The 25,051-nt window shown below is 57.9% G+C and overlaps 2 protein-coding genes across 4 annotated transcripts in view; both read left to right on the top strand.

Moving 5' to 3' along the window:
* The window catches only part of Htt (huntingtin), a 141,504-nt gene extending 128,374 nt beyond the window's left edge, over positions 1-13,130 (top strand). For all 3 annotated transcript variants that reach the window (XM_047565664.1, XM_047565665.1, XM_047565666.1), the window contains 8 exons: positions 1,407-1,562; positions 4,145-4,335; positions 5,835-5,949; positions 6,055-6,268; positions 6,573-6,678; positions 8,111-8,273; positions 8,439-8,599; positions 9,457-13,130. In XM_047565664.1, the coding sequence (XP_047421620.1) occupies positions 1,407-1,562; positions 4,145-4,335; positions 5,835-5,949; positions 6,055-6,268; positions 6,573-6,678; positions 8,111-8,273; positions 8,439-8,599; positions 9,457-9,670 (1,320 nt within the window). In that variant the 3' untranslated portion in view covers positions 9,671-13,130. The remainder of the gene's footprint in view (positions 1-1,406; positions 1,563-4,144; positions 4,336-5,834; positions 5,950-6,054; positions 6,269-6,572; positions 6,679-8,110; positions 8,274-8,438; positions 8,600-9,456) is intronic.
* A 4,959-nt stretch (positions 13,131-18,089) lies between these two features.
* Positions 18,090-24,719, top strand: Msantd1 (Myb/SANT DNA binding domain containing 1). Its single transcript, XM_047567349.1, has 3 exons — positions 18,090-18,409; positions 22,038-22,313; positions 24,060-24,719. The coding sequence occupies exons 1-3, from the start codon at positions 18,090-18,092 to the stop codon at positions 24,298-24,300; spliced, it is 837 nt and encodes a 278-aa protein (XP_047423305.1). The 3' UTR covers positions 24,301-24,719.
* Positions 24,720-25,051: the final 332 nt, after the last annotated feature.

Raw genomic sequence — 25,051 nt, 5'->3', positions numbered from 1 at the left:
CATTGGAATTTTAATAGGAATTGCACTAAACCTACATAACACTTTTGGTAGTATGGCCATTTTGACAATATTAATTCTGCCTATCCAAGAGCATGGGAGACCTTTCCATCTTCTAAGGTCTTCTTCAGTTTCTTTTTTTGGTGTTCTATAGTTTTCATTGTAGAGGTCTTTCACCTCTTTTTTAGATTGATTCCGGAAGTTTTTTTTTTGTTGAGTCTACTGTGAATGGAGTAGTTTTCCTAATTTCTCTTTCAGTGGATTCATTGCTTATGTATAGAAGTGCATTTGATTTATGGGTTTTGATTTTATATCCTGATACTTTGATGAAGTTCTAGAAATTTTCTGGTGGAATTTTTTGGATCTTCTAAATGTAGAATCATGTCATCGGTGAATATTGATAGTTTGAGTCCTTCTTTTCTTACTCGTATCCTTTAATTTCTTTCATCTATCTGATTGCTGTGGCTAGAGTTTCAAGTATCATGTTGAATAGAGGTGGTGAAAGAGGGCATCCCTGTCTCGTTCCAGTTCTTAGAGGGATACTTAGTCTACTTTAAACAGTTTTTATAAGAAATAATTTTTGAAATAATTTGCAAATATCTGGTATGTTAGAAAACAGATCCTCATATGAATGCTCTGCATCAGTCTGTTAGTATTATATATCCTCTAGAAAATTCTACCATGCACTGGGAGAAATGAAGATGAAGTCAGTATGATCATGGGAGTGGTCTGCCTCTGAAGCCCCTGGGAAGGCCCAGGTTTCTGCGTATCCTCAGGACCCCTTGTGGACACTGGTCTAGATGATTTGCTGACCCTAGCAAATTTGGTGCCTGGCCGAGACCCCTACTTAGGTGTGGCGCGAGAGCTGGTGTGGGAGACAGAGTGGTTGCAGGAACTCTTGTTTTGGAAACAGTTCCTGTTCTCCCTTCCCAGGGTTTTTTTTTTTTTTTCCTTAAATATTTCTTAGTTGTCATTGGACTTTATTTATATGTGATGCCAAGAATGGAACCCAGTGCCTCACACATGCTAGACAAGTGCTCTGCCACTGAGCCAGGACCCCAGCCCTTCCCCAGGGCTTTGAGTGCTGTAGGGAAGGCCTGGGGGTTGAGCGTCCCTCACAGGTCCGAGCCAGGCTCGCCTCCATCTGTGGTGTGTGTCTGGTCCACGTACACACGCGGTGTCTGTGTATGGTGTGTTCTCCTGCCTTCTGTGTATTCAGAGGCACCTGTAACAAACAGGACGCTCGAGCGGTTTCCACCCTGTGCTTTAGGTCTCTAGGTCCGCACGGAGCTCTCCCAGGCAGGGCTCCTGCGAATGCAGGGTGTTCGGTGTGCTCACCCTGGCGTCCGCTGGCCTGCGCCGCTTGCTTTGCTTGTAGCATGACTCCCTCTCCCGTCCAATGTCTCCAGCTTCTCGTGGTCTCTGACTTGTTCACTGAGCGCAACCAGTTTGAGATGATGTATCTGACGCTGACGGAACTGCGGAGGGTGCACCCTTCCGAGGATGAGATTCTCCTCCAGTACCTGGTGCCGGCCACCTGCAAGGCAGCTGCCGTCCTGGGAATGGTAAGTCAAGGTGGCAGGGAGGCTGCCTGTGCTGAGGCCACTTGGGCCTGCTCGGCACTGGGGCTGGTGTTGGTCAAATGTGCCAAGGGTGTCCGCATCCTTCGCAGGCCCTGCCTGGGCTGTACTCCCTGGCACATGGGAGCTGCGCCTCTGCCAGCTAGAGAGGACTCAGTTCCTGTTGGCGCTGTCCCACAGGGCACTGTGACGTGCATGTGGCTGAGTGCGGCTTGGGACTCCCGTACGCCTGGGTTCTGTGGTTGCAGTAGACTATCCCCACAGAGCCACAGGTCTGTGATGGTACAGGGACAGCACAGATGGGGGGACACAACTGGTTGCTCCATCTGCCTGCAGCCTGGCAGCCCCACTCCCCTTCTTTGATGTGGTCTTTGATGTGCTTTTCAGTGGACAGTCTCCCTCTGGGGATCCTTTTGCACCATAACTGTGCAGTCCGCTCCCAGAGTCTGGATCCTAGAGTCTGTTCTTAGCATCAGGACACCTTAGCCCATCTGTGCTGCTGTCACAGATTACCTTAGGCTGGGTCGTTTAATTGATTGCTCGTAGTCGGGAGTTGGGAAATCCACAATTAAAGTGCCAACAGGCGTGGTGTCTGGGGAGGGCTGTCTCTGCTTGGCAGCAGGCACCTTTTTGCTTGTCCTCCACGGAAGGGCAGACGGGCTCCCTGGGACATCCTTGATAAGGGTACCATCCTGGTCACAGGAGTACAGCCCCATGGCAAGTTCCTTCTCATTCTGCTGCCAGTTGATCAGAATCCCACCGGTGCAGTGACTCCCTGTCCCAGGTGTTGGTCACCACATGGTGCTGACTGAACATACCTCAGGTACATACATGCAGATGATCACTTGCAGATCCCACCCCTAGCTAGAGCTCACTGCAGCTGTTAGCACTGCCGTCACAGGGAAGGGTCCAGACTGGTGATGGATGTGTGTCTGCTCCTGGTCCTGTGGCATTACCCTGTGGTTGAGGTGTTGCTCATTTGCTCCTCTGGTAGCAGTAGACTCACTTATTCAGTGGTGGCAGAGTGGCTGCCCTGCACCAGGCACGCAGGACCCTGGCAGCAGTAGTGTCGAGGAACCTGTCGGGACTCATCTCCCGTGTGCCTCAAGCTCTGCACCAGTACCCCATCCAGTCCTGCCCCATCTGACAGAGGTACAGGACATTGTACCTCCCCAACTGCGTCCCTATAGAATCTGCTGTTACTGAACCCAGAGGCCAGAGCAAGGTATAGTCTGTCCTAGGTGGCCTTTGCCCAGGCCCTGGTGACGTGGAGCCATGCAGGGAGCAGGAACAGTGAGCATGTGGATCCCCTGTGCGAATGCAGCTCTTTAGGGTGAGCTGGGTGCTTCCGACTCGTGGGAGGTCCTTTCCCCCTGTGGAGCTCAGCTGCTGGGGCTTGGCTTTCATCCCGGCTGTGGCTTTGTGCTCAGGCCCAGATCCCCAGGCCAGTGTAAATCAGATACGTCAAGTGAGTAATGATTTCCAAAACAGACCCCAAGGCAGTATGGCACATGGCCCTGGTTCCAATTCTGTGCACACAAGTGTTCCTCCAAGATTGAAGATGGTCATCTGCTGCCCAACTTTCAACCTGGTCTGTGTTGCTGCAGACTACACTGCATCCAAGCACGTCATTTCCTTTGTCCACTCTTGTCGGAGCTGTAGCCCTTAGCAGAGGTGGTACTGGAGACCTGGGTGGGAGTAGTCCTGGGGAGCTGTCACACAGCCCCAGGGGTGTGGGTGGGGGTGAGAAGACAGTGACTGGCAGAGTGTCACTCTCCTTCAGGTTGAAACCACAAGGTATAGATTTCCCTTGAGAGTAGATGGCCAGGCAGCCTCTTGTTGCCGTTGGTCCAGAGAAGGCCCTGAGCCTGCCTTTCCTGAAGCACTGCAGCTCACGTGTCTCCAGCTGCACGCCACTTCCTGTGAAGGCCTTCTCCGTGCTGTTACAGGAGTCCTCACGGAGTGTGTGCTGTCTAGCTGTATAAAGTGCTAAGTGGAATTGATGCCATTTGGGTCCGAGTTAGCACAGACTAGTGTTAGGGGTGCCAAGACTACCCTTCGGTTTTTGCTAGAAGATGCCAGAGCTAAAATTTATTACAACAGAACTCCTCCAAAGCAACATTAGCAGCGGGAGAAGACATGTAACCAGAATCTCCTTCTGTGGAGGCTGGGGACGCGCTTGACTCCCCAGCAAGGAGCCCTGGCAGCACGTGTGGCAGTGCCAACCAGGGAGCCCAGGAGGGACTCAGTGGCCAGGGCATTCACTGGGGCTGGTCCCCTGGGCTCCTTGGAGGGCCCGTGCCAAACGTCCAGACTCCCAGAGGCGGGGCAGGTGTCTACACAGACCCCTGAGGCGCAGGGGCCCGTCCAGCCGTTGGGGTGCACATGCCAGCCGGGGTCCAAGCCGGCACACAGCCTGTTCGCAGGGTCTTGCCACACTGAGAGCTCTGCTGCATGCTGAACTCCACTGTAGCACAGGGACAGCCCTTTCCTGGCTGGGGAAGGTGGGCCACTGAGACGGGAGCCTTGGTGTGTCTTGGGCAGCTTGCGTCTGTGCTTGTGCTCAGGACAAGGCTGTGGCAGAGCCAGTCAGCCGCCTGCTGGAGAGCACGCTCAGGAGCAGCCACCTGCCCAGCCAGATCGGAGCCCTGCACGGAGTCCTCTACGTGCTGGAGTGCGACCTTCTGGACGACACTGCCAAGCAGCTCGTCCCCTTTGTCAGCGACTACCTCCTGTCCAACCTCCGAGGAGCAGCCCAGTGAGTGGGGCTAGCTGGGTGCAGTTTCCGAGCAGGCTGAGGAAAGAGCCAAGTTCCGCCTTTCAAAGTGCCCCTGGCCAGATGGGCAGAGATCTGGGTGGGCACCCTTTCCTGGGGACAGTGACTGAGGTCATTGAGACCCAAGGACTGGAATGCCTGACAAAAACTTGCATGGATGCCCCCAACAAGATGGCACGTCCTCCCCTGCTGCCTTTGCCCCAGCACTTGCCCCTCTGCTTGGCAAGAACAGTAGTCTCACCCTCTGCCAGACTGGCCTGCTGATCGCGGCTCCCCGGGGCGGTCACCCTTTCCTGCTCTGACCCCAGTCTCACCTTCCCTTAAAGTAGCTTTACATAGAGCTCAGCACAGATAGGTCACAGGACCCCATAGGAGACAGTTCAGGTGTGGCGGAGCACGCCAGTAGTCACAGCAACTCAGGAGGCTAAGGCAAGAGGGTCACAGGTTCCAGGCCAGTCTGGGAAATTTGTTGAAACCCTGTCTCAAAATAAAAATGACTGGGAATGTAGCTTGGTGGTAAGGCACCCCTGGGTTCAATCCCCAATCAAGAAAAGAGAGGAGTTCATCAGAAACGTGTCCTGGAAGCCCTGGAGAGGTCTGGAGCTGTCTTTAGCACCTCCCCTCCAGGGCTGGGGTGGGTTTTACCAGGCAGAGACAGAGTTGAGGGCAAGAGTTAGGAGCTGAGAAGAGAGCTGGGAAGAAAACCAGCAGTCCTGTGACCGGAGTGCAGATTTGGGGTGGGTTTCAAGGGTGACGTTAAATGTGAGGTTTGAAGGGCACAGTGAGGATCTTGGGCCCCGTAGGTGTGATTGCCATAAGGGAGCAAAGTTCTGAGGGGGAGAAGTGTGTGAGCAGGGATGCGTTGGGGCCTGGCAGGGCAGAGTTGAGGCCACCTCCTTCAGGCCAGAGGGGGCACAGACCTGAGGGGGCCTTTAGCTGGCCATTGTCCTCATGGTCACAGAGCCTGGCATCACAGGAACGCAGTCTCTGCTGAGGGGTGCCAGGGCACAGAGGAGTTGAGAGGGACACAGGAGCTTGTAGTGTTGAGGCAGATGGCAGACATACCTGGCCTCAGTTCCTTGGGCAGGGGGCTGGTGTCCTGTGCAAAGCAGTAGAGGCAGGGTCTCCTAGTGACTGACGGGAACATGCAGTGGCCATCTGAGTGTGGGTGGTGCTATATCCAGTCACAGGCCAGCCCAGGACCCCTGGGCAAGTCCACAAGTCAGGATTAGAAGGTGGTGTGTGCCTCGGGGAGAGCGCTGGCTGGTGGGACCTGCCTGCTGTGAGGCAATCTGTAGGACATGCTGAGGAGCAACACAAGGTGGCTCCTGTGGGGGCAGAGGGCCCTGTGCACAGCCTGGAGAGGGGCCCAGTGTGGAGGCAGGCATGGCCTGTGGCTTTGTGCTCATGGAGGAGCTGACCATTCTCACTGGGGGCAGAGCAGGCTGTGCAGCTAAGCTGGGCTCTCGACTCCGTTCCAGCTGCGTGAACGTGCACAGCCAGCAGCATGTGTTGGTGATGTGTGCCACTGCGTTCTACCTGATGGAGAACTATCCTCTGGACGTGGGGCCAGAGTTTTCAGCATCAGTGATACAGGTGAGTGGGCCTCAGCTGTGCTTCCAGCCAGGAAGGTCCTTGCAGGACCATGTGGCAGGACAGTTCTGACTTGGGGAACGTGCTTGAGCCTGTCCTCTCCTGCAGATGTGTGGGGTGATGCTGTCTGGCAGCGAGGAGGCCACCCCCTCTACCATCTACCACTGTGCCCTCCGAGGCCTGGAGCGCCTCCTGCTCTCTGAGCAGCTCTCCCGGCTGGATGCAGAGTCCCTGGTCAAGCTGAGCGTGGACAGAGTGAACGTGCACAGCCCGCATCGGGCCATGGCCGCTCTGGGCCTGATGCTCACCTGCATGTACACAGGTGAGCATTCACGAGGGCTGTGGGCTTACCCAGGGCCACTGTGCCCAGCGATGCATGAGACAGGAGCAGGCTCACTTGAGGGACACAGACCAGGCCCCTGGCATGCAGCACCTTTGGTGTTGCCTTGAGCCAGCCCCTCACCTTGCCAGAGGGGTTCAGAACCTTCCGCCCCTCATCGCTCAGCTGAGCCCTGGGCCGTCTGCGCTGTTCCTGGTGATCCGTTGGGACTCCTGTGCACAGGGCAGTGTCTCTGCAGCTTTGGGGTTTCAGTCGCGTGACCTTCCACTGAGTGCTTTTGTTTCAGGAAAGGAGAAAGCCAGCCCCGGGAGAGCGGCCGACCCAAACCCTGCGGCCCCAGACAGCGAGTCTGTGATCGTGGCGATGGAGCGGGTGTCTGTTCTCTTCGATAGGTAAGAGGCATAGCCCTCCTGGCAGCTGCATGCTGCCCTGGAGCCCCAGCCAGAAGCAGCTGCCTGGTGCCTGCCTATTTGCTTGACCTCTTGGCACCTTTCCCGCCAGTTTCCCTGCCACACCTTGACCCTGGCTTGGGCTGTCCCTGTGAGAGGCCATCCTTGGACCCCAGTAGCACTGTGGTGCTAACCCCCACTTTTGTCCCTCTCTCCTGCAGCCTGGGCACTTGAATGGTCAGATGCTGGGAGGCTGGGCAGGCAGCCCTGAATGCCCTGACCCTGCTGCCTTTCATGAGAGAGGAGCCAGGTGGAAGTAGGGTTCTTCTTGCCCTCAGGGGCCACGGGAAGGAGCACATGGCACCCAGAAGCAGTGTTGGGAATAGCACCAGGAAGAGTAAAGACAGAACAAATAAGCGTCCTTGAGAGCCTTGAGGCCTGTGGCCTTCCTGCCCCACACTAGGTGCTCCTGTGTTCAGTGCTAACTGGACTCGGCAGCTCTGGAGAGCGGGTGGAGCCTCCTCAGGTTTCTTCTCCAGAACGAGGCCCCACTTCTTCCTCTCACGACTGGCCTGTGGCCTGTTGCCACACTCGACCTGTGATCGCCACACATTCTAGCCAGTGGGAAGCCATCTGGCTTTCCCGCAAGCACACTCTTTAAGGGACCTTGCACGTCCTGTCTGACCAGACGAGGTTTTTTGCCCAGCTGGATAGCTTCCATGTTGAATTTTGGAATGAACTTTGCAACCACTGTTCCAGCACAGCGTGTTCACAGGGCACCACTGCAACCAGGCTTGGGGACAACTGGGTACACACAGGTGCACAGCCAAGCCCCTGTCCTCAGGGAACTTATGGTCTATTGCTGAGGAAATAAAATGCTCCAGTGAGCACAACCCAAGCATTCAGCTGGCAGCTTTCCAGCAGCCAAGAGGAGGTGCTGGTTGCAGCGACAGAAGAGGGCTTCCTGTGTGTGCACTGGGAGGATCCTCCCAGCTGTTGTCTTCTGGCATTGGAAAGGGTGCTGCATTGGGGAGAGAATGATGGACAAGAGAAGAGTCAGGGTCCAGATGGGGAAAGAAGGAAAACCCTGATTCAGGGCAGTAGGATAAGTCATGGACCATTTTGATGTAGACAGTTCCCTTCCGTAATGTTGCCACCCTGCCATCCCTTTACTGGACGGCCACTCCCCTCTGCAGAGTGCACTCCATGTGACTTAGGAGCTCAGAGCCCATACCCAGCGGCAGTCATCTTTACTGTCCCTGTGAGGAGGACAAGGGGACAGCTGGGGTTGGCCTTTCTGCTTTCAGAATTCATACCTGAGCTCCTGCATGGGCCCCGCTTGAGTGTCCCTTCCAGTCAAGGACCCTGGTTCCACACTCGCTCTCCTGGGGTAGGTTTGGGGGGTTAGGGTCTCTGATCCACCCATTTCTTCCAGGATCAGGAAGGGCTTTCCCTGTGAAGCCAGGGTGGTGGCAAGGATCCTGCCTCAGTTCCTAGATGACTTCTTCCCACCTCAGGATGTTATGAACAAAGTCATTGGAGAGTTTCTGTCCAACCAGCAACCATACCCACAGTTCATGGCCACCGTAGTGTACAAGGTGAGCTATCTGTGGGACAGGAATGGGGCAGGGAGTCAGTCCCAGACTTCCAGAGGATTTGCCAGTAGGGCCAGGCCCCTCCCCTTAGAAATGACTTGTGCTGGGAGAACCCAGGCTCCCCTCCCACTGCCCATCCCTGTGCTCAGGTGTCTCGCTCTTTCCCAGGTGTTTCAGACTCTGCACAGTGCTGGGCAGTCATCCATGGTGCGGGACTGGGTCATGCTGTCCCTGTCCAACTTCACACAGAGGACCCCAGTCGCTATGGCCATGTGGAGCCTCTCCTGCTTCTTCGTCAGTGCGTCCACCAGCCCGTGGGTTTCAGCAATGTATCCTTCCCTGGTCCTCGTGGCTGGGTTCCTGCCTGGTGCCAGGCCTTGCCAGTCCTAGGACATCTGAGTTTAGATTTTGTTGAAAGCTTTGAAACTTTACCTTTGCAGAACCCCGCAGATGTCAAGGAGATGTTGACCCAGCCCCAAGGATGTAAAACGTTAACAGGGATACAAAACAGAAGGCCCAGGCATTTTCGAGCCAACCAGGGCTGCACAGAGGGGCTGGTGTGTGGCAGAAGTGTTGTGGCCAGCGGAGGGAAAAGGAGGGGAGGGAGGGCAGCTTGGGGCGTGCTGGGCTTTTCCTGTGCTGCTTCTCATTAGCTCTCCTCATTGTGCTGACGGCCCTCCCGGGGAGAGGCATAAGTAAAGATCCAGCCCCCATCCCCAGACCCATCTTTTCAGTGCTGGTGGCCAGGAGCTCCTCCTTAGGCAGCCCTCCCCCAGACAGACCACAGGAGCCTCTGACCAGCGCAGCCTCACCCAGCGTGCCTGGGAGGACCAGCCAGGCACAGACCCTCCCCGCCCCAAGCAGGGTAGACAGGAGCACCGGCCACCAGCCAGCGCTGCCAGGCGACCCGGCCAGGTAAGTGCTGCAGCACAGAGGGCCAGGAGTGAGCACCCGCCTGCAGGGCTCCCACCTCCTGGGCCAGCTCTGCCCACGCCCCTGCCCTGCAGGGAGAGGGTTACAGGATCTGCTGCTGCTAACGCTGCAGTCCAGGCTGCCCCTCAACTACTCTGGTCACTCTCGATCCTCCCTGGGCCTCGTGGAGGCCTGGTCAGGAAAGAATCTCCCCAGGAGGACAGGGAGGCCGTCTCCCCACCTTTGCCGGAGTTCTCCCTTGACTCCTCACCAGCCTTCCACACGTCGTCAGCAGGATGGGCAAACTGGAGCAGGTGGACGTGAACCTTTTCTGCCTGGTTGCTACAGACTTCTACAGACATCAGATAGAGGAGGAGCTTGACCGGAGGGCCTTCCAGTCTGTGTTTGAGGTGGTTGCGGCACCAGGGAGCCCGTACCACCGCCTGCTGACTTGCTTGCGAAATGTCCACAAGGTCACCACCTGCTGAGAGCCTGTGGAGGCAGAGGCCAAGAGGAGGCAGCCACTGGGGCCAGGACCTCTGGGAGCCTGCACCAAGCACCGCCTCTCGGGGCTGCCTTGTGCACTGTGGCTCTGACTTGTCTTGCAGGCAGCCAACAGTGTGTGTGTGTCTTTGCCCAGTGGCAGAAGCTCTTGGCGGCATGGGTCCTGGACAGGGGATGTGCAGTGTAGTGGGTTGAGCCTGAGTCCTGTGTCGCTGTCCTCGTGGCAGCGGTGGCAGTGCCTGTCGACCAGGTGTTGGTCTTTCTCCTAGCTTTCACCTGTCCCTCGTCACCAAGTTGCAGCTGCCCTTGCGTCCAGGATATAAGTCCTTGCCCTTGCAGGTTGTCCCTGAGCCTGCCCTGTCCCACGAGTAGACGTGGCCAGCAGCCTGGAGAGCATCCCTCAGCCCTGCCCAGCAGGGTGCCCACTGCTGGAGTCTAGCTGCACAGGCGCTGTGTTGCGTGGCAGGTGGGAGCTGCGGGTGCCAGACACCCAGCACCCTTCTCCCTTTCTCTGTTTTCTTCTCAGGACTTAAAATTTAATTATATCAGTAAAGAGATTAATTTTAACGTAACTCTTCCTATGCCCGTGTAAAGCGTGTGACTTGCGAGGCCTGTGCTGCATGTAACAGCGCCTGTGGAGTGGCGTCCTCTGGCCCACAGGGCCCTCCCGTGCCCTCCTTGCGCCTGACGGCACTTGGTTGCTCGTGTCCCCCTTTTCACACATTCACAGATGGTTGGAATGATGGAGGTGCTGGTGTCCAGGTGTCCACAGCAGGAGTCCTCCCTGGGGCTGACTCTGAGGCCTGAGGAGAGCTCTCCACCCACCTGTAGGGACGTGGCTTCCTGTCACCTGCCTGGTTGTGAGCAGCCTCTTGCATACAGAAATGCTGGCTCCAACAACTGCAGCCCAGTCCCGAGCTGGCCCCGGGCTGTGGCCTACTGGTGCTGGATGTGCCGTCCTCTTGCTACTTCTGCATAGTGGGACCCAGACAGGAGCCTAGCCTGGCAGCCTAATGGATGTCCCTGAATTGTACTTCATCTGGGTCCCTCTTGGTCAAGAGCAAAACTCAGTGTCTTGGCAACTGCAAGGAACAGACCCCAGTACCTCTTCTCCTTTCTCGCATCATGCATGGGGCCCTTTCAGCAGGAATAGGGTTCGATCTCAGGCAGGGTGAGATAGTACAGAGGGAAGGGTCAGTGACAGGTCAGTGACTGGTCAGCTCCACATCCCCATCAGCCACCACTTCTGTTGCAGGCCTTGGGTCCCTGACCAGCTTCCTGTTTCCAGGCCAAAGTAGCCAAACTGTTGAAACAAAAACCCTGACTGCTCTTGGCTCACTGGCATGCTCTGGGCACTCCGCTTGCTGCCTGGCCATGCCCAGGCAGGTGCTTTGCCTCCCAGCCCCCAGGAGCAGGCCTGGCTAGTCTGCTGTCAGCCGTGCTGGTTGGTTTCTCTTGACGGTTGGTGTTTGAGGTGTTTGCTGTGGTAAGTGGGAATTGTTCTGAGATGTTCTCCAGTCTGCAGAGGAAGAGAGACCTTTCCATCTGTGCAGTTAGTTCACTGCACATCAATCTGTGGGGTTGCATGACATACTGTGTACCAGAGAAGTCCGTAGGAACCACTGGGCAGCCTCAGCCTCCATGAGGCCTCCCCACACTGGGATCGGCCCATCCTGGTGTCAGGGTGGCAAAAAGGGTAGAAATGGATCTGGCTTTGGAGGAGGACCTTAAGGAAAGATATAGAATCTTCATGAGAAGTAGGAAGTCTAGTGACACGGGCCTCCCCTTTCTCATCCCGGCTCACCCCAGAATGCCTTCTAGGGTTGTGAACTGTGGGAAAGCTCTGCCTGTCCCCAGGCCGTTCAGCAGCTTTCCCACACACATTGGAGGGACTCTGCTCCTGGCTAGATGTTTACATTTGTAAGAAGTAGCACTGTGAATGTGACGTTTGGGGCCACCCCCTTGGGATTCTTACCCCTGGATTCTAAAGGTTTAATTGGTCACCTCCACATTTATCCTGTGATCTGAAACCCAGCTCTGGTGACAGATGCAACCCAAAGACCTTCCTGTGTGTGCAGAGATGCAGTGTCAGTGAAGCTGCCGCACCGTACAGAGGTATGCGTGTGCAGATGCGCGTCCAGACCCATAGTTTCACTTACACACATGCCTCAAACAAATATGCAAGACCTCCAAGAATGCCATGTCCACTCTGCCTGGGGCTGGACCTTTCTTAGACCTGCCCAGGAGTTGGCGGCGTAGCTCCAGCCCCTCACAGAGTGGGACTCCGTGAAAGTCCCGTTGTAGAAAGCCGTCCACCCTATCAGCTCTGCAGAAGGCTTGCACTTCATCAAGTTCCTCCTAATCTGCGACTTTCCAAATGTTGAAAATGTCATTTTGATTGTCAAGGTTTTTTTGGGGGGAGGGGGAGGGCGGGGTTTATATTTTCCTGCTGGTACTATCAGGAAAGATTTTAATGAAACCAGGGTAAAATTATTTGGCAATGCACTTAAGCATGTTTCTTCTCCAAAAATGTGCCTCCCTTCCGCTGATGGCCCCATACGGAGGTGACTTTCCAACTGCCAAGGGCCCTTTATTTTTCTCTTTTTGGCCTGCACATGAACCCTTCAGGAGGAAAGACTGGGGTGGAAACACCTCCAGACACCCAGAATGTAGCATCAGAGAAGGCTCCATCCCCTAAAGGGCCCCTTCGCTGACAGGGAGCTCCTCCAGTGGGGCCGGAACAGCCCTGCCCTTGAGCTTGGCTGGTGGGTCTCACAGCAATAAGTTAGCTCACGCCACCCCAGTGAGGGGGTCTGGAGTGAGTTTGGCTCTGTATGTTTGTGGGGGTGGAATTCATTCCCTCTTGCTACCTGTGAGCATCCTTCCTAGCAGACAGCATCCTCGCTTGGGCTTTTTCCCTTCCTCCCTCTGTGCTGGATGCCCGGGACCACAGCCACCAGCCTGGATGAACTCAGAGCTGCCCTCTGGGGCAAAGAAAGACCTCGAGCTGCTGAGGCTGGGTGGACAGTGTGGGCTGCACAGGTGAGAAGAGGACTGTCCCACACTGGGCCTGGAGCTGCCAGGAAGGAAGGACATGTTCTGAGAGCCATGTGACAACTGGAAGCGATCCGGAAGGTTCAGGGCCATCTTCCCCTTGTGCCTGTCATGCTTTAATGCTGTCCAGGGAGCCCCATCCCTGTGCCCCAGGCTAGATGGAGGGACCAGCCTGCAGTGGTTTGTCTCCCATCTCGGGCCTCCCATCAGGCCTGCTGTTTATGCCATGGGCTCCCCTGGGCCAGCAGGGCAGTGATGGACCAGTCCCGGAGCCCAGCCCAGACCTGACTGTGCACTGCCAAGAGGAAGGACTGATGTGAGATGTATATTCAAATTTTTTAAACTGCTGCAAAAATTGTACATCCAAATTAAAGGAACAATGAAACCGTTCACAGTCGTGCGAGGCCTGCTTTGCTCACTGAGAACCTGCTTTCCTGGGTTGAGGACATGTCCCTCTCTCCTCCAGTGGCCAGGCGCTGACAGCCTCCCAGCAGTCATCGGGCACTGTGGCCCAGGCCTGCATGTGGCGGGTGCCTCCTGTGGGGTGTTCACAAGCTGTGGTGTGGGCGGTCTCCCTGCCTGGCAGGCATGGACTCCTGAAGCTCTGGCAGTTGGTAGCATTGTAAACTTGTGCAAGGGCCTCAGATGCGTCCCTGTTTCTACTTCCACATTTGGCTTCTTGCACTATAGGGGTGGTAAGAGCTGTGTCCTCATACGACCTTCCATTCGTGTCCCCTGTGACCCCACTGATCGTTTTGCCTGCTTGGTCACTGATGGCCTGTTTTCCTTTCCCAGCTGGACCCTGCTGCCCGCCAATTCAGCTGTTCTTCCCACACCTGGACTGGCCTGCCTTGGCCACCATGTCTGTAGTGCCCATTCCAATCTTTTTAGCTTGTAGGTCCTTCCCATTTGAAATGCCACCACCCCCAGGGAGTCTTCACTAAGCTCGACGGGGACGCTTTCCTTCTTGGCTGGGTCTGAGCCTCCTCTGGAGCCTTGGTGGTCAGTGTTGTGGTGATCTTGGGTTGTGGGTTGCTCTGGGCAAGGTGTTTAGTTCATTTTCACCAAAGGCCCATTCCGGTTCTGGTTGACCATCTGGAGTCGTCCACCTGCTCCTCAGCAAGTAGGCCCTGCGGTTGGTGCCAGGAGAGACCGCAGGACCATTCTGCTCAGGACCGGGCTGCACCTGCTTACTCGGGAGGCATACCCTTGCTCAGCTCAGGGTGGTGAGCATCGACCAGAGACCTGGTGGATGACCCCTCCATGTTTGCTTCTCTCCTCTGTTGCACTAAGCGTTGGAGTCTCTTCATCTCCCTGAATCCCAGTGACAACTCCTGGGCCCCTGATGGCCTTGCCCTTTGGAGATACCAAGTTGGTCATTTCAGGGAAAGCAAGCACCCTTTTCCTCACTGAGCCACCACGGTTTAGGTGCGAACAGTAAGATCCTTGGCATACCTGGCATGACTGGTGTTGACAGGAAGAAGCAGGGTCCAGACCGCCAGGAGCAGGGAGCCCCCTGTGTGCACTGCCTGAGCAGAGAAGGAACCCTCCTCTTGCTCACCAGAGCATGCCTGCCCATCTGCCTGTGAGAGCCCTGGGGGGCTTGGAAGTGCAGAACCTCTCCCTCCTGCCCTTTGCTGGGGATTGCCCTCTCTGCCTCCACTGGCACCCATTTCCAAAAAGCACTCTGAAGTAGCTTCCCAAAAGAGAGAGACTTTCTAACGCATGGCTGAGCCAAGTGCCAGGGCAAGGTGAGTACTGGTGCCCCAGGTCCTGCTCCAAGCTTCCTCAGTATGACGACACTGCAAACCGGGGCAGGAAGGAGGCCCGAGTCTGGTCTGCAGGCAGCACGGTCCCTGGTTCAGGGGCCTGTGGACAGAGGGGACCCAGCTCTTTGGAGTCTGCAAGTCCTTCCTGGAAACCACACTCTCCTGTTCTCACAGCCTCTCAGCCCCACAGCCTGCTCTTCCTTCCCCATCACAGTCTAGCAGGGACAGGGCTTTCAGTCTCACATGGGAGACGGGCGTTTGACCACTGGGTACCTGGTGGTGCTGTTGGTTCAGGGCAGGGGCCTGTCCACTGAGGAAGAGGACTGAAAGTTAGGTGTCTGGGTTCTTTGCTGGCATGGGGAAAAGATGGCAATGCCCAGCACATGAGCCAGACCCACAGGCTGTGTGCCCTGTACCCTGGGGTAGGCAGCCAGGCCCCAGGAGCTGCCAGGACAGACCAAACCCGAGATGGATCCGACCCTTCTCATCACTACTGCTGGTTTTCCTCTTCCCTTCTTGGAGCAGTCCACGCTCCTCGACCGCTCGTGGCTCCCTGGCCTGGGCCCTTCAGTTGCCCCCCAGGGACCACATTCACATACCACACCCACACACTCCAAGTGCTTCCTGGCCTTTGCCAAGTCCTGAGTCCTTCAACCTCCAAATGCTCCCATCAGCTTACAGGTAGCTGCTCCTGGCAGGAGCCTGGCCTCGGTAGGCCACACACTTCCTGCTCTGGGCTTCATGTGGGCCAAGCCCCGCCACTCCTCTGCTCAGGTCTGATTCCTGCAGCCCGCCAGGCTTGGTGGAGCCAGTACCCTCGATGCTGAGTGAAATGTGAGTGTGGGCTTTGCCTCTGCACAGCAGGGCCAGTGTGGACCTGTGCCCTGTGCCTGGGCCCCCCAGGATGCTCCAGCTGAGGCTGACCTGCACCTTCTCCCTGCAGGTGCTGCTGGGTGCCCAGCTCTAGGCCCTCTGCCTCCTGATCCCACAGTGACTGAGGGTCCCAGCAGGCCATGCAACTCTGCCAAGGTATGGAGCCCCTCCCCTTGGGGGAAAGATGGGGCACCTTAGCAGGGATAGCTGGGGGCTTGGCACACCTACCTTGACCAGCCCAGTTCATTCTTGCCCTTGGGGGTCCAGGCAAGGATGCTGCTTCAGGAAGTGACTCCAGAGAACACCCTGTCCAGGGCTTCCAAGGCACCCTAGGTCTGTGAAGAGAAGGTGAAGCCCACCCTCACCACCTGAAAGTGCCACCGGGAGGGTGGTGCAGCTGTGGGGTAGCTCCTGCCAGGCTGGCTCTGCCCCCCTGTGCCCACTGGGACTCCAGCAAGCAGAGGATGCAGCTGCCTCTCCGGAGCTGTCTAGCTGCAGGGCCTAGCAGCTGTCCCTCAGCCAGGACAGCATCCCAGGCTCTGCTCTTCAGAAGCTCTGAGATTGACGGAAGAGCTGGAGGTGGCAGAAGGGCCGCTTGTCCTCAGGACCTTGGAGGGGCTGTGCCAAAGCCTGGCTGGGTGACTTGTAGCCATCCCACCAGGTCCTGTCCTTCCCACTTGAGAGGAGGAAATGGGGTGAGGGATGGTGGTGAGGAGGGTCTCATGTGAGCCAGTGGAACGGATTCAAAATCTGGCCGCCTGGACCACAGTCCCTGCCGGCCCATTTCTCCCTGTGTGCTGAGGTGCTGAGAGTCAGCCCCTCCTCTGCCCTTGGAGAAAGGCTGGGAAAGGCAGTGGGTAGTCCCCAGCCTCCCTTGGAAGGCCATACCCTGAGCCTGCAGGAGCAGCCTCCTGGAAGAGTGGTCCTCCTGGGCCGCCTTCAGATGCTCCTGAGAGCCCTGGGAGCTAGACACAAGGGGGCAGCAGTGAGCCATTAGGCCAGTCGTATGGCTGAACTGGGCAATGAATGGGAATAGGGTCCCTCCTGGGTGCCCCTACGGGATGCCCCTCCTGGACAGGTGCAGCAACTGTGAGTCTCCCTGGGGAGCACTGCACAGCCAGATCGTAGGTACAGCATCCCTCAGTCTCTGGATGACACCCAGGGCCCAGAGAGAAAGGAGATCAGCCGGGCCCCAAACATGACGTCAAGGCCAGGGGTAGCCTGGATCTGGGAAGGGGATACAAAAGCTCTTGGGGCTTCCCATTCTGACTGCATCCTGTACTGGCTCCCCTGCTGGGCAGTGCCTGGGTTCAGGCCCCCCCGCTGCCCTCCCGGGGTCACCTGTGTACAGATGCTGCCTCCTCCGGGCGCGTCTCCTGTCTCCCTGTCAGCACTCCCCTGCTGTTTCACCCTGGGTGCTGGGGCCAGACAGGACAGCAATGGTGCATTGGGCCAGTGGACATCAAATCCAGCTGGATACCACGTCCACCATGGGCTGTCTAGCAGAGGGACCTTGAGCTCCATGGAGTCTCATTTGGTTTTTACCTTCTAAATGTCGGCCACTAGCACCCTGAGGGGACACATTCCTTCTGCAGCCCCCCTCGCTCTGCCACTCCTGCCTCCTGGCTCCTGAGGCTAAGGTCCCCGCCCACCCCTCCTGGCATTTCAGTCCCTCTATTCCACAGAGACAGAAACCCACTCCCCGGACTGGCCCTGCCCCACCTCTTCACACTGCACTGCCTGGCCACTGCTGTGTCTCCTCGCCTGTTGACACGCTCCAGGCTGGACCCTGCCTTGCTGCCCTTCCCCACCCAGGTCTTTCTGGTGAGTGTCCTCTGTATGTTCTCAGCTTTCCTCATCTCTCAGCATAGGACTTGCCTTCGTTGTCCAGTGCTGCCCCGACCCCAGCCTGTGCTGAAGGTCAGCATCCATGTGCCCCTGACCTGCACTGCTAGGCAGGGCTGGGCTCTGACCAGCTTGGGTTCCCAGTGCCCACGTGACCTGAGACTCAGGGTGTTTGGTGGGTGGAGCAAGAGAAGCAAAGAGCGAATGACGGGAGAGGCAGGGTTTCTTGAGACCCCTGGTCCTGTGCTGTCAAAGTGCTGGTCCACAAGACCAGGGACCCAACCTCACTCCCACCTGACAAGACCCTCCTGAGGAAGGGTGAGGTTCCCTCGGCCAAGGAACCCACAGCAGCAGCAGCTGTTTCATCAGGTCAGCACAGGAGCCCCCGACTCCCTGTTTGCCTGTCTTTCCTCTCTCTTTCCCCCACCTGCCTCTCTCTGACCATCTCATTACCCATCCCAGGCTTCCCTGGACTCCGGGCCTGTGGCCAGGTGGGGCTGAAGTGGGGCTGCCGCCTGGACCCTACCCTTCAGGAGCCTGGCTAGCATGGCTCGAACACCTCTCTGCATGGCCCGAGGGCTGGGCAAGAGGCAAGGCAGGACTGGCCGCCAGGCTGCTGAGTTTGGGCCCAGCCACTGGCTCGCTGCAATATTGATGGCCCGTCTGCACGGCCCTGATTCCTGCGCTTTCAGTTAAAAGGTTTCTGTTGTTGTAGCTTATGCAGTTGCTCTGTTGCTATGGAAACGTGACATCAAAATGACGTTTCCCGTTTAAAAGCTTTTAACTAAATTCCTGCCTGTCAGATGTAGGCCCCATTTTGAGCGCGGAGCTGCCTCGAGCGAGCGCGCGGTGCCTCCCGCCCATGGTGCACGGGACGGGCCTGGGGCCCCGCCTGAGCGCCGTCCTTCACCCCGCAGGTGCCTCCAGCATGGCAGCGGCCGAAGTGCCCGGCTACCTTGTGTCTCCTCAGACGGAGAAGCACCGGCGGGCCCGCAACTGGACGGACGCTGAGATGCGCGGCCTCATGCTGGTCTGGGAGGAGTTCTTCGAGGAGCTGAAGCAGACCAAGCGCAACGCCAAGGTGTACGAGAAGATGGCCAGCAAGCTGTTCGAGATGACGGGCGAGCGCAGGCTGGGCGAGGAGATCAAGATCAAGATCACCAACATGACCTTCCAGTACAGGTGGGCGCCTCGGATGGAGGGCGTGTGGCCGGCCAGGGGGCCTGCCTGGCATTAGGCCCCTGGGGAGAGCGGCCTTCCGAAGCCACCTGTGCAGCCTCCCTTTGGGAAATGGGGAAACTGAGGCCCAGCAAGGGCGAGAAGCTGGTCAGAAAATCTCAGGGCGGCCATGCTGGGAGTGTTGTCAACTTCCCGGGTCTGGGCTTGGTGTGGGGCCACAGCTCCAGGGACACACGTCGGACTGTTCGCTGCCCACCATGCCTCACGGTGGACCCCTCATGCAGGCATCACCCACCTGACCAACTCCCTCTCATCCTGGCCAGGGTTGACAAGCTGTCAGCCAGGCTTGGTTCTGACCATCCCTCCACAGCCCCCAAACACTGCAGGGTGCTGGGGTCCCCTGTACAGTAGGGACACTGAGGCCAGAGTGAGGAGGCTCAGCTCCTGGCCTATCCCATCCTGATGCTCAGGAACTTTGAGCATCAACGGAGCCTCCGTCATGTGTCCAGCTCAGAGCTGGCCTTGTGGGAAGAAGGGTGACTAGAACTGATGGTGAAGACCCCAGAGTACCCAGACAGTGCCCAGTTTGTGGACAGGGGCTTACTCGTGGGTGGGAAAAGTAGAGCCCAGCCCTGGTTTATAGACTCCCTGACTGGGAGTCGCCAGGCCTGGCCCCCGTCTTTGCCACCATCACATCCCAGGCTGGCTGTCCCTGGCCTGTAACTGGAGTGGAACCTGGAGGGAACTGCAGGTAGGGGCCAAAGACAACTCCTAGGCTGGAGTGGCTCTGGCACCCAAGAGGGAGCCGTCGTGGCCCCATGCCAAGGACCTCACAGTGCACGGGGCCTGGCCCGCCTAGAGGCTCATGGTGAGCACGGGAGGGTCTTGTGTGGGGTGAAGGTCAGCTTGAGGAGGGTCTTGTGAGGGCACAGGTCACTACAGGAGCTGAGGACTGTGGACCAAGAGCAGCAACTGAGCACCAGCCCCACGGGCGGTCTATGCAGTCTGGGCCTGGGGCTGCCAAGAGCCTGCTATGTCCCAGGGTGGGAGGCTCTGTCTAGTGGGCACTCATGGAGCTTCCGCTGGCCGGGACTCGGGGGACAGAGGATACGCTCAGGTGTGCCTGTGAGCACCTTAGCCACACTCCATGTAGAGGCAGGATTCCCACCTCACCCTTGCAGGTGGGGAGATGCTCCCACCAAGGCCAGAGGAGAGCCCAGCCCTGTCCCATGGCCCCTGGCTGCCCTGGGAGCTGTGACAAAGGCCATGAAGCAGTTATCAGTTGTGACTTCATGGCCCTAGAAGGAGCTTGTCTGGAGCCTGTCCCTGTCCCGGACCTGTTTCTGACCCTCCTGGGAGCCGAAACCACAACCCTGCAGCTGCTTGGGGTCTTTGGCACCGGGTCACCTTGCTCCACTTGAGCATCCTGAAGCAGGTGTGGTGACAGCACCTCGTGGCCAGCCCGCCTGACCTTCCGCGTCCCCACAGCTCCCATTCACAAGCCCGCGGAGGCAGGGGCTCTGAGGGCGGGGGAGGCCTGCCGGCTGCCTCCCCAGGCTCCCTCTGACTCAGGGCTTCAGGAGCAATTTCCCTGGCCCGCTCTGGCGTCTGGCTGGGTTCTTCATTATTTATCCTGAAAGCCTCCCTCAGAGTCCCCGGGGAGGGAGTGTCTCCATTCCTGGAGGCAGTGTGAGCCAAGGAGGCCCAGGAGGCCAGGGCACAGCAGAGGGGTCCTGCCAGCCCCTGCAATCTGGGGGCACAAGGGCACCTCATAGGGTATGAAACCCATGCGCACGTCTCCCCATAGCTGCTCCTGCGAAACCAAGGCCCACAGCAAGAAGGTCTTGACGCATGGTCCTTAATTGGCCAAAGCTTTAGCTGGGTGACTAGATCTCATCTACCCACCCCCAACTTCCCACTGCAGAGACCTTTTTTTAACATGTGTTTTTTAGTTGTAGGTGGTCATAATACCTTTATTTTATTTTTATGTGGTGCTGAGGATCCAACTCAGGGCCTCACGCGTTCTATGTGAGTGCTCTACAACTGAGCCACAACCCCAGCCTCAAGACTTTTTTTTTTTTTTTTTTTAAACAGGAGCTCTTTACATATTAAGGTTGTCAGGCTAAGGAAGTCAGAGAAGGTAGCTGAGTTCTGTGGAGCATGATATGTTGGAATACCTCTTGGGGCCTCCCATGCTGCAGGCAGGCTTTGCCCTGTTTCTGGGGGAGTGGGGTAGCTTGAATGGGTCTCTGGAGGAGCCTGGGCAGAGGCCTGTGTGGGCACCAGATGTAAACCTTGCCTTTCCTGTGCTCCCAGGGTGGCTTGATGGTACTCCCACTGCCAGGAATACAGAGCAGCCTGTGTGCTTCCTGTGAGCTGCCCCTGACTTTCCACAGAGCCTATTGCACTTGGTGGAGAGAGCCTGGACCCTGGGGAGCCTCCTGCTGCTGCTGGCCGGTGCCCACACCCCTATCAGCAGCCCCTCCTCTGTGCCTGTTTACTGGGCATGACTCATTCAACCAGTTCATCCTCTCCAGTGCCCAGTGTGACCAGAGGCCACACCCTGGCAGAGAACCCCATGTGGGAAACAGAGGCATGCCACTTTGCAGGTGTGGGCCAGGCTCGAGCGCCAGAGGGGCCTTGGCAGCACGTGGGGAACCTGGGCCTCAGGAGATGCTGGGTCTGGCAGAGCAGCCCCCACTGCAGCCTGTGGCATCTTCCTTGGCCTGCCCAGAGCTGCCCAGCTGGCCTGAGGCGCCATCTCCCAGCCCTCACCTAGAGGATGGCCAAAGTCCAGGGGCTTACTGGGCCTCTCAGCTGGCGGGGCTACACTGTGCAGACCCTCAGCCCAGGGACCCTGCCCCACTGCTTACAGTTAGGCTGCAGGTTCTAGAGCTGTACAGGTAGCAGCATCAGCTTGGGCCCAGCATGACCTCCTGTTAGGTTTACTGAGAGTGATATTAGAGTCTGGCCTCCTGTATGCCAGGCACCAGGCATGGTTTTATTAAATCTCCTTGCAGCCTTGAGGGACTTACTCCTTCATCCCCATTTTACTGATGCAAAACTGGAGGCTCAGAGAGGTTAATGAACCTGTCCAAGTTCACACAGCAGTGGTGGAGACAAGATATAGACTCAGAGCTGTGGATGCTGCAGCCTGTGCTCTTTCAGTCCTTTCTCCCTGAGGTGTCCACTCTAGAAAACTGTGACTGTCACGTTATAAACTTTATTACTATATTTGTACTATAACTTATTATGATATTTTATAATTGCTGAATAAAGTATGTAAAAAGCAGTATGTGTTCATTGCTGTTAGAAACTACAGAAAGCTAAAGAGAAAACAGGAACTCACCCCAAGTTCCCAGCATCCGTGGACACCCTTGCTCATGTAAGGGTGTGTGCTTCCCTTTTAAAACAGGTCCCAAAGCTTCGCTTCTTCCTAAGTCCAGTGTACCTGCACCCTGAGGCCTGGCTGATTTTGCTGGGGAGGACCGTGCTGGCCAAGAGTGGCTCCTGCCTGATCTGGCATGGCTGTCCCTGGGGTCCGGGAGCCCCTGTGCCCCTCTGCCAGGGGCCGGGTGGGCCGGCTGGGACCAGCTGCTTCTCACCTTGGCTCTTGTGTCTCTCGTTTCAGGAAATTAAAATGCATGACAGATAGCGAGTCCGTCCCGCCGGACTGGCCCTATTACCTAGCCATTGATAGGATTCTGGCCAAAGTCCCCGAGTCCTGTGAGGGCAAACTACCAGACGGCCAGCAGCCGGGGCCCTCCACATCCCAGACCGAGGCGTCTCTGTCGCCGTCCGCTAAGTCCACCCCTCTGTACTTACCGTATACCCAGTGCTCCTACGAAGGCCGCTTCGAGGACGATCGCTCCGACAGCTCCTCCAGCTTACTGTCCCTTAAGTTCAGGTAGTGTGTGTTCACTCTTCCTTCTCCTGACCAGGTGCCTCGGTCACCCCACTCCGCCCATCCCTGAGCAGCAACAGGAGTCCCGCCGGGCAGAGCCAGGGGCCGCGCGTGGCGAGGGTGCCGGCTCTCTGGGCGTGGAGTCTCTGGCAAAGGTGGCGGTGTGTCTGCCCCCAGGGCCAGGCCAGCCTCGACCAGCAGGGCTGTAGTGTCAGCAAGCAGGCGGGCTCCTCACCTGCCCCATCCCTCGAACTGCGTGGAAACTTCCTTGACCTCTCTGGCCTCAGCCTCCCTCCTGTGAAATGGGGATAAGTCAGCGTTTTCCTCAGGGGGCTGCCTGGAGCATCGGGAGGAGACAGGCCTGGCCCCAGCGCACTGTCCCTGCCCACCCTGGAGTCCCCACCTCCTGCCCCTGCTGGACCAGCAGGTGCTCTCAGCACTGTGAAGGCACTGAGCTGAGCCTCCAGAGCGGTGGGCGGGCCCTGTCCCCTCCGCCATCAGGACTGTGTAGGCCACATGACCATGCCTGCCGGATGCTCACAGCCGCTGGCAGCAGGAGAGCCTGTGTCCAGGAGAGGCGCCCTGTGGTGGAGGAGCCCAGAGCAGCCACCATGAGAAGGGAACGTTTAGGGTGGGCTTTCAAGGTGTGATGCAGGTTGACAGTTGACGAGGGTAGGAACGATGTGGCCTTGAGTCACTGTCTCCCCATCCCTGGTCTTCACGTCTGGCTGTGGAAGGTGGGGTAGGAAGTCATCTCCGAGGAGGGTCCCTGCAGCCAGCATCCCAACACTGGGAGCTGCTGCTCGGTTCACCCAGCGCCTCCCTGGAGGGAACTTCTCGTTGAAGATCCCAGACAAAAATGCCGTTCTGCAGCCAGACCCAATTAGCACGAGGCCTGAGATTTACAGCCAATTGTTTCTGTGGACTATTGAGCCCAGTTCCCAGACTCGGCTGCCCCGGGCATCACGCAGGGTGGGATGGGCCCCACTCTCCCACCCCCAAAGCTGGCTGGTCACCCACGCTGCTCACAGCCTGGGGACAGGCAGGCACCAGGGCAGGACCTTGGGGTCTGGTGGGCCTTGGCAGCCCCTTGCTCTCCAGTGAGGACTGTCAACCAGCAATGCCCGCCACCCCAACAGCAGAGCCCTGGTGGGACAGCCACGGGCCTGGACCACCTCTGTCAGGGACTCAAGGTCCTGGGAGAAAGCCTGTGCTCACTCTAGCTCTCAGTCCTCCTGTCTCCCTCCATGCCGGTCCCCTCTCCATGCTGCCGGGAATGGGAGGGGTCTTAAGCCTCAGGGCCTTCCTTCTGGGACCCGTTTCCCACCTGTGCGTGGCCAGCAGGGATGGGCAGCTTCCCTGGAGGAGTGCAGAGGGCACACCGCCCAGCACCCCCCCACCTGGCCTCCATCCCTCCCTGGGACTGGGCCTCCCGCCTGTCCAGCCCGGGAGGCTTGGCGCTCTCATGGCCATGTGCCCCTTGCAGCCCAGAGTGCCACACCTCCCCAACCGTGGAGGTGAGGACCGTCACGGGGGTTGCCTGCTGGTTCCCAAGGCCAGGTGCCTCTGGCCCCATTGCCTGCCCATTGCCTGGGTGGGCTCCAGTCCTTCCTCACATGCATGGACTTGGGAGACCTGAGCCAGGGGCTTGACTTGCCTAGAGACCCCATTTGCCCTGCAGGGTGGTGGGGGTTCCATGGGCCCTGCCATAGGCTCTGGCCAGCAGTCCACAGCTGCACTGCCTTGCAGGTCAGAGGAGCGGCCCGTGAAGAAGCGCAAGGTACAGAGCTGCCACTTGCAGAAGAAGAAGCTGAGGCTGCTGGAGGCCATGCTGGAAGAGCAGCGCAGGCTGAGCCGGGCCATGGAGGAGACCTGCCGTGAGGTGCGCCGTGTGCTGGACCAGCAGAACATCCTGCAGGTGCAGAGCCTGCAGCTGCAGGAGCGCATGATGAGCCTGCTAGAGAAGATCATCGCCAAGTCCAACGTCTAGGCCAGCGTGCAGATGGCCGGGCGGCAGCTGGGGGCCACAGCTCAGGCCCGCCCCAGCAGGGTCCCGCGGAGGGAGCAGGCTTCCTCCTGGCCTCTGTGGGCTGCCCCTGGGAGGGAGGTCCCTGATGAGGACCCCACAGGCCCTGGGCGACCATGAGAACCCCATCTCCAGCATTGATGTCCTTCCTTGGACACAGGCCGGGGACTCAGGGCTAGTCACTCTGAGTAAGAGTGTCCTAGAACCCACCCTCCAGGGCAGTCCTATCGGTGACACCTGGAAGCGCTTCGGATATTAAATGTGTGCTTTTCACTCCTGCCTGGAAGCAGGACTCACTTTCTCTGGCTTGGAAGGGCCACACCAGGCCGATCTGTCCTGCAAAGGAAGCAAATGGAGATAGGTCAGGGTGGGCTGGTGCCCAGTGGGAGCGCTCCTGAAGGGGAGGGAAGGTGTCCTCTGTCCCCGTGTCCGCTGCATCTACTCTGAGGCACCTCTGACCCCAAGGCAAACGCACAGGGCTGCGCTGCCTTTGGTGGCCTTTTATTCATCTGTTGGGAGCGCCAGATGTCGCCACTGCCTCTGAGTAACACCACCGACACAACAGGCCTGCTCCCATGCGCCGCCCTGCTGATGGCCCAGGGCCCTGGAAGGCGCCTGACAGAGAAGCAGCAGCAGACCGCGGTGAGGATGAGGAGCCGGAGCCTGGCAGTCGCTGCAGCGAAGAGCCAGGCAAACCCCAGGTGGGAAGTGGCCC

This window comes from Sciurus carolinensis, chromosome 10, assembly GCF_902686445.1.
Source record: "Sciurus carolinensis chromosome 10, mSciCar1.2, whole genome shotgun sequence".
Lineage (NCBI taxonomy): Eukaryota > Metazoa > Chordata > Mammalia > Rodentia > Sciuridae > Sciurus > Sciurus carolinensis.
Note: the sequence above shows the minus strand (reverse complement) of the source record. Positions and strands in the feature narration are given on the sequence as shown.